This window comes from Bradysia coprophila, unplaced genomic scaffold (assembly GCF_014529535.1).
Source record: "Bradysia coprophila strain Holo2 unplaced genomic scaffold, BU_Bcop_v1 contig_94, whole genome shotgun sequence".
Classification (NCBI taxonomy): Eukaryota; Metazoa; Arthropoda; class Insecta; order Diptera; family Sciaridae; genus Bradysia; species Bradysia coprophila.
The window spans coordinates 9592132-9601100 of record NW_023504022.1 but is presented as its reverse complement, the minus strand read 5'-3'; the positions used below and the strand labels follow the sequence as shown (position 1 = coordinate 9601100).

The 8969-nt window shown below is 36.6% G+C and overlaps 1 protein-coding gene across 1 annotated transcript; it reads right to left on the bottom strand.

Moving 5' to 3' along the window:
- Nucleotides 1-2049: 2049 nt before the first annotated feature.
- Nucleotides 2050-3806, bottom strand: LOC119085521 (protein maelstrom homolog). Its single transcript, XM_037195936.1, has 5 exons — nucleotides 3641-3806; nucleotides 3426-3569; nucleotides 2710-3092; nucleotides 2509-2637; nucleotides 2050-2447 (listed from the first exon to the last, which is right to left on the bottom strand). Exons 1-5 carry the CDS (start codon nucleotides 3804-3806, stop codon nucleotides 2268-2270), a joined length of 1002 nt encoding a protein of 333 aa, XP_037051831.1. The 3' UTR covers nucleotides 2050-2267.
- Nucleotides 3807-8969: the final 5163 nt, after the last annotated feature.

The following is an 8969-nucleotide window of genomic DNA, read 5'->3' as shown; positions in this document are numbered from 1 at the left end:
TTGTGTGGGAGTGGATCGAGAACATGCGGTTTTTTGGAAATTTTTCCAGGTAGGTACACGAAATGTAAAAGGTCGTGTTCGGTGTTGGGTTTCAAGGTAAATAGGGTCTGATTGTGTCTAAAGTTGCTCAGTGTGGGCAGTTGAAAAAATGGGTAAAAGTTCAACTATTTCGGTGAACTTCAAACAGAAACATCAAAAAACAACTTTCTCCGATCGCTACTGTTCTCAACTTTGCAAGGACACCAAACTACAAATCATGCATGGGTAGTGCCATGATGATTGTGCATTTGAAGTGTAAATTTGAGACTCAGTTCCTCTAATCGAATAATTTCGTTCACAGGAAAGATTTGATCAAAAAAAGTGCAGAAACTAATGCAACAAGCCCTTGACTTTATTGATTTATTCCAATGAAAAATAATTTTGATGGCCACAAAAACATAATTAGAAGACGAATTACTAGAACAGTTTAAATCTCTCATTAACCTGTTACAGACGGCAATCATATGACAAGTATTATTATCGAATCTATTACTTCCGTCGATCAAAGTATTTTTAATTGGTTGATTTCAAATCTTGTACTTCAATTTTTAAAAACATGCTTTTGACTATATAAAGAACCATTTTACCCAGAGTCTGTCATTATTTTGGTCGTCGTTATCGATAACAGATGAATAGTATGTGACAGGTTCATAATTTAATTCTGTTTAGCTTCAATGAAAATCTTAGAAACGTTCTCTGTAAAATTTTCCGGTGTAAAATGGCGTGTGTTCTCAATAAAAACTAAGCTCGCTTCGCTTTGGCCGTAAACTTCACACTCGTTAATTAGACCCGTACGAAGTACTGGGGTCTTATAGGTTTACGCATACGTTTGTAACACGTCGAATTGGACTCCCTGAGTAAGGGGAAACCTATTGTGGTTGTCTAGAGATGCCAAATCCGCGAAAAAAAAAAAATGTCCGTCTGTCCGTCTGTCTGCATGCACGATAACTTGAGTAAAACGCATCCGATTTTGAAAATTCTTTTTTTTCCCGTTTGGTAATGTCAAAAGACAGGCTAAGTTCGAAGATGAGTGATTTTGGATCGACCCCTCCCGAGCTGTGGCCCAATAAGTGCTTTACGGCTTTTCGAAGATATCTCCGGACATTTAAACGTTAAACTTGTAAGTGATACGTCAAATAAAAGGTATTTACAATACCGATCGACAAAAAAAAAGGGAAATGGGAATCGGATGACCGACTCGTGAGTTAGACCCCTTGGTGTGGAACAGGCACAGGGCGGCAAGCAGTTTTTGCTTGTAGGTCGGCCACATTTGAACATATTTCGTCTGTTTTAGCTTTATTAGATAGGTATTGACCGTACCAATCAGGGAAAAAAAATTTATGAAATTATGTTCTCCGGAGCGTGAGCTAGGTCTCTTGGAGTGAGCTCTTATCTGGCTACTCGGAAGTACAGTGAACGTGGTATATTTTGACAATATCTCGAGTAAATTTTGACCGAATTTCATGAATTTTTTTTTGTTTGAACGGTATTAACGAATGTAAAGCGTCGGTACTATTTCCGTTCTCCTAACAAAATGGCTGCCGGCGGCCATATTGGATTTTAGTAAAATAGAAATATCTTGGGAAAAATGATACTTGAAAAATGAGTTTCTGTTAACATGGAAATAATTTGTTATGTGTGTGGGGTTTCAGGGATTCCATATACGGACATCTATATATACCTATATACAGCTATATTGAGCTATATACAGGCATATAGAGCTATATAATATCATATATTTATCTGTGAAATGTTTATTTATAGTGAAATATAGTTAAATATAGCGGTATATAGCTGTTTAAATAGGAATTTATGAAATTTGTCTTCGTACGGGGCGGTCTATATTGCCTCCGGCAATTTAGTTGTATATGATAACAAGGCAAAGAGTGGATAATGTAAGTGATTTTAAAGGGAGAATAGTTTTTCAGCAGAGAAGAAAATGAAGTAAGAGAAATGAAGAGTTTCACATTAAAGGCTTTTGATACGAATAGGTGTTTCGTACGGGTCGGCGTTAGCTATGTTTTTTAAATCGGTTGAGAATTACTTAAGTTATCGTGTTAACAAAGAATAAAAAGGCTTCTTTTGAGTACTATTACCAGATGCTTGAACCGATACCACCCATTTTCGAACTTGACCTGAGGATTTCAATACTTCATCGAATAAAAAGAAGGTTGAAATTTCCTCAGGTTATCGTGTCGTGTTATCCGTGTTGTTCTTTAATATTATTTTCAAGTGCTATCAAATGTTGAGATCTTCGGACTTTTCAACGCTCCACCAGGTCTTTTACGATTAATGCGGCTGGCCAATGTCGGAATATCTTTGTCGTTTTGAACTGACAAGACTCGGTCGACCCGAGCAGTCAGACCCGTAACTACATTCGATGCGATTGCGGAGCGTGATGATTGTCCCTGTGAATGATTGTTTTTTGGTCGATGACTTCAATTGACCGACTCGTTTGAATGCACAAACCTCACATGGAGAATGTTCACCAGAAATCAGCTTAATGTTCAAATCGCCGCAAATGTGGTGGAACAAAATGTACGCCCAATGTTGAACATGGCTCAAGGGACAGTGTTTCCCACAATCCAGTTCGTGGTACTGTTGACAAGTGAAAACCAAAATTTATTGCCGACGAGGTCCGAAATATAAATCATAAATTTCCGAACCCACCGCACATGCAGTACCAGCTGTCAACACGCAATCATAGCGTCGCAGATGTTCTTTGGCAATGTTAATCGATCCGAATGATGGTCGCTCCATCGCACTGTTTTTGGCGGTCATTACCTTAATTTCGTAGAATAGCTGATGCAACGGATACACCTTAATATCGTCATTGTTTCCAGAATTTGCGAACAATCGGATGAACGACTTGATCATGGCAATATTTTCTTCGAAAGTAAAAAGAATCGGCGTCGGTTCGCCCATGAATCTTTTCATTTCGTTCAAAATACGTTGATAGTTCCTCTCGCCTGTGGCATTAGGAGGTACAGCCAGCCGGTGGGTATTTGTTGAATGCTCTATCGCGTCGGCCTGATAACCCATTTGGATATTTTCTGGATATGGGGAAAACGAAGGTTTTTTTAAGGAGACACCGTTTCGTCCCGCGGATTCAAAAATAATAAATTTTACCACGACGTATGGGGCCATTCATAAATTAAGTAACGCTAAAATCTCCATTTTCTTCCCCTGTCAGGCAGAACGAATGCAAGTTTTCAAAGAAAAATTGTATGGAATGTCAAGCAGACGCAAGAACCCATACCTTTTCTTTAGTCACGTAATTTATGAACAGCCCCTATCGATTTCATAAATTCGAAAACAGTGACGTATAGATGGTTCGTGTGCTGCAGTATCAGTGGAACAATAAATAAAATGTAAATCTAATTTACCTGGAGCGACATAGGTGTGGTATTTGTTGGTAATTCCGTTTTCGAACGAAAACTTCACCATTGCAATCTCCGCAGGTAGATATTCTTGTTCGATTTTAGTGAAATAATTCCCAGAAATTAAGTAAAATTCCTCAGATGCAATGGCTTAATTAGAGGTAAACGAATTGTTAAGTATTTTCAAATGCAAAATCATCGTCGAGTCGACGGAAACTTACTGTTTGCGACGAATGCTTCCGCAACGGTACGCTTAATTGTACGTATCATCGTATTACATTCCTCATCTAACTCTTTCTGTTTTTGGTCGATTACCGATAAAGCGATTCTTTGCGAAGTGTACTTTTCCAATTTTTTCTTAAACGATCTTCGCTTTTGTGCACTCATTTTCTAAAAATTCGACTCCAAGACGACTGAACAAGAAGCGCAACGTTCATGAAATTCCATTTCTAAGTTATATTATCATACAAAATGCAATTGATTTGCTTACCTGCACTCGAATTACTTTGATATTTAAATGATTTTACGCACTCAGCAATTAGTTACGATTTGAACAGCTAAATGACTACTACAACTTTTTGTAAAAATGCTAATGGTAATTTTGGCTATTTTCAACCTTGAAACTATATTCATTTAGCTAATGCACCACTCCAAAATACATATTGAATTATCTACATAAAATATCCAATACACTATCCATAAACGGACACCATTTTGTAATAACCAAGTTTCTACTTTTTAACGAATGTCTTTAAACATAATTATTGCAAATGCCAATTCTAGACCAATTAAATCAACTATGACATTATTTAAGACCAATCACATTTCTTTAAATTATTGATCTGGTCACCATAAAATAGAAACCACTAATCCACCTATACTAAATTATTTGTGACATATTGTAACGTAGTATACGAGATAGCGTTTCATTATAAAATACATGAAACGCTCTCACGTGTTACAAAATCATTTGGAATTCAAATCCATGATCAAGATGGTCAACAATATTAAAACTGTGGTTTCACAGCACTGCTCCTAGCACGGACACTGAATTGACAAGTGTGAAACTTGTATGCTGTAATAACAACTTAGGTTTGTTTGTATTGTATGTTTCTTTACGAAAGAAACAATTGCCTGGTGTGATTTCGTCATCAGCCTCCAAATATTTTCTATTTGACACTTGTGAAATCTTTATAAGTTTATTGAGCGAAAAAAAAGACTGCTCACAATAATGACGCAGTCAGTAAAAAATCGATCTTTTCTTTCAAAAAATAAAATTACAATAAATAAAAGTCATCTTGTGAAATCAGTGTCCATGCCAGGAGCAGTGATCTGTTTGTTTTAATGATATCAACGTTCAAGGCTCAGAGGGCGTATCCAGATTGGTGCCAATATCGATCGACAAATCAATCTTTTGCAGTACAGTTTTTCATGCCTTGCGTCCAAAATCGATGTCAATTTTGGAAATTTTCTCTCGATTTTTTCCCTCTGCATGAAAACTTTTTTGAGTGCTTGGTTTACACAATGCTTTTAAGCTATTTTCGCTTATAGCCGCCAAAATAACTTAAATGCATAGTCCAAACCAAGTACACAAATAAGTATTACTTTAAAATTGGATCCAACTAGTTACATCTGTCTTGTGTTATGATTCATTTGTTGAGCCTTTTGCTTTACGTGATGTTTCCCACGGTTGGTTTGAAACGAGATTAAATAGGGACCGCCGACCACCAATAATTTTTTTTTCATATTTATAATGAGTGATGGACAAGAACTTCACACAGGAAAAAAATTAGCCCAAACCCCTGAGCCGTTTCTGAGAACCAATGGATGCGACTACCGCAAGCAGTCAGGGACAGCCAGAGCACATATTTTAATTGGGATCGGTAGAGGGTACAATTCTAAGATATACTGTGTAAATAATATTGCTTTCGGTCATCTGCTCTCGGAGCAATAACAGTTGAAAGTCAAAATTTCTCCATTTTCGAAGAGTGATATATCCTTGACAAAGTGACCGAGCCAGCCAATTAAGATTGATTCTAGACACAGTTAATAAGCTCTTTCGAATGGCGACAAAAAAATTTTGAAAGTGGTCTTTTATGGTACATTTTCAGAGAAGTTACTTTTTCCGCTACCCTCGGTCAAATTTGGACACCTCTCTCAATGACAGCTTTATTTTAAACTAATTTGTCGCGACAATATTCGCCGATATACCGATCCCAATTAAAATATGTGCTCCGGCTGTCTTTGACTGCTTTCGGTAGTCGCATCCACTGGTTCTCAGAAACGGCTCAGGGGTTTGGGCTAATTTTTTCCTGTGTGAAGTTCTTGTCCATCACTCATTATAAATATGAAAAAAAAATTATTGGTGGTCGGTGGTCCCTATTTTAATCTCGTTTCAAATCAACCGTGTTCCAGTTTAGTTTGTTGTCCAAATTTAAATCTCGATATTTGGTTGTTGCATGTGGAACAGGGATTCCATTTAGGTAGATGTGGGGACTGCTATTTATAGGTCGCGGTGCAAGAGATTGAACTTTCCCTCGATGAGTTTTATTTTCCATCGATAGAAATTTCGATTTTCGATTTACTTTTCAGCACGTTTTGTCGGTAGAAACAGTTCCAAAGCGACAAATTTTTGGTTGAAACATAGAAAATTTCGATACTATTATAAGTTTTCGTCATTAAAAAAATATCTTAGACACACCTTGTGGATGGCTTTATGTAGTCTATCACATGAGTATCATAAAAACAAAGTTTTATGAGGTAACACCTACGTGAAAAATGTGAACATTTTGCAAAGGAAAAAAATTACTCTTACTCTTATTAAGCACCCTGTGGCCGCGAGCCGATGTGAAACATGGTGTATCAATATAGAATTTTCCGGGCATCAAAACCGTAGAACATTTATTCTGCCTAAAATATTTTTTTCAGGTTCAAAAATGCAAAAAACAGTGAAAAAATCGGTACTCGAAAATATTTTTTGACTTTAAGGACATTTTACAACCACCCTGTGATGTCTGAAAATTCGGAAAAAGTTCTATCATGTAGGAAATTAATCAATAATAATATGACAAGATATTTTGTTTTATCTGGCCGAAAAGACTTCAAAACGAAAAATCTGCATCCTGTACTTCCCCCCTCTTTTCTCGAAAATGACCAGGAATCCAGCCTGGCACCCGAGCTTTTCGTTATTAGGGCATGGAACTCAACCAGAAAGAGTCAAGACATTTTGCACCGCTCTCGTGGACACAGAATGTTCTGTGGCCCCTCGCCTATCTATACATCCTAAAATGTGTCCTAATTTTCTGATTATTACAAATTTTTATATTTTTTTTATAAATAATATATCTCACTTAATGCATTTGAAGACGGAAGGATATTTTGGACACAACTGGCATTTCCCCTTTGAATTGCCAAAGAAATTCGTTGAATTAGGAAATTCTTTGAGCAGCGATCTCCAGTCGTTTGAATTTTCTTGCCGATTGTTTAATTCTTGTTTAATTAAATTGATCGAATCGCTTGACCATGGTCCAAAAGATTCCACTGCCAATGCTACGAACTTATAATTTTGAGATTTTATATACTAATAGAGCCTATGCTTTCGATTTTGCGCAAATTCTGCTGCTGAACCTGATTGCGTTAGAGATAGATGTATGTAACTGTCAGCTACTGTATCGATACAAGTGGCGTCCCAAACCATTGACTGTCCTTTTCCCATGGAATTAACGTTATACCATCGGGTCTTTTCCCATCGTCTCTCGAAAGCCCAGTCGGTTCCAATTTTGAAGGCACATTAATGCACGTTAAGGACTATCTACACTATTGCCGAATTTTCAAGTTTTATACTTTTAATTTATATTTCCATTACGACTACGACCCGAATTGAACCCAAAAGCAAACCTTTTTCGTGAGAAAATTAAGAAAAAATAACACGAGAAGAAAAGAGAGACATTTAAAAACATATAGTCTTTTTTAAGTTTGACTTGTCTTTGAAAATCAGAAAACAATTAATTAAAAAAATTACGATAGTGAGAATAATTTTTTGCTTAGAATTATGTTGTCTGTCGAAATTATTGAAACTTCAGTCGCTGTAAATTTTGTGGAGGTCATGCAGATCGTCCTTTTATTGACGCCGCAAGTGCGGTCGAAATTCAAAATGGAAAGTGCGGAGGTCTTTCTAACGTAGCGTCATTTTCATACAATGAAGCGTTGAAATGTATTTTTTGGTTCACTTTTTCATCGAACCGTTCACTTAAAATTCAAATTTTAGGCACACTTTTAGGAATTGGATACGCGGGAACACACCTTTCCAATACAAATTAGTATGTAGAGGGACATGTCACACCTGCGTATCATAATCTGCGTGACCTCACCAGTATTTACCAAAGTTCTGAAAGAAAAGAACGAACCTTGAAGTTTACAGTCTTCGTTTTCATGACGAAAATGTCGTAGGATGAACGAACTAGTCTCGCCCTTATAATAATACGTTTTATAAAAAATCTTAACGTCAATCTATGGTTAAAATTTCTGACTGCAACATAATTGAAAAATCTGTGCGTGAGCGATACCAATAAAGCCTACAATTTACATCGATAGCATCGATAGCAACATCAAAAGTGCCATAAACTGTTCGAAAAAAAAAATTGCCGCCGCCAGAGTAGCAAAATTATCTGAAGTTGCTTGTCCTTCTTGGTCACGTTTCGTCTACCCGCCCCGAACAAAGAGACTTTTCTGTGTATAATGTCTCTTCACCGAAAACTTGACTTTCATATTATAACTTCACATGTCCCCATAGTATACATAACTTACTGTTCGCAATACAAATACCCTTGATTGTTATGCTGTGTAGTGACAGTTGTGGTGAGAAATAAGATTTATTAAAGCAAACGGTTATCTCGATGAAAGTTTGCATCACATTTCTCGAACAGAAAGTCGAGAATGCCAACAACATGGGGATTTCAAGAGATGATAATCAAGCTTTACTTTTATACTTTAACCATGTTAGTGTCTACAATCAACGTTGATTTTTTTGAATTTGATACGAACCCCTCAATATATTGCCTTGTATACTGTTCGCCCCCCCCAGGAAATAAATGTTCTGTATCAATAACAACTGGTTTTATCGAAACAGCTTATAAACGTTCGTACGTAGAAGTCAACGAATTCTTTGCGGAATGTTAAAAGCACATAAAACGTCGAAGTAATCGTTTCCAGAAGAAATAAATTTACAAAAATATATCTTCGCATAACGTAAAATCTGTAACTAAATCAAATTGACTATTACTGGCTGACCTATGAGTGGTCAGTATCGAACAGTTAAAAGGTCTTCGATAGAGATAAATTTTTGTCGAAAATAGAAGGCTCCAAATCCCGACAAAAAAACGCTACATTAATACCGAATAACCGGCAAGGTGTACCGTAATTAATGTTATTTCATTTGGTGTATGTATTTCGGAGCGGAGATGTTCAGTCGGTACATTCAATAACTATAGAGCCCAGGCAGAGAGCGAGCGTACACACATTGTATTGTATAAATCACAACAAATAAATTAA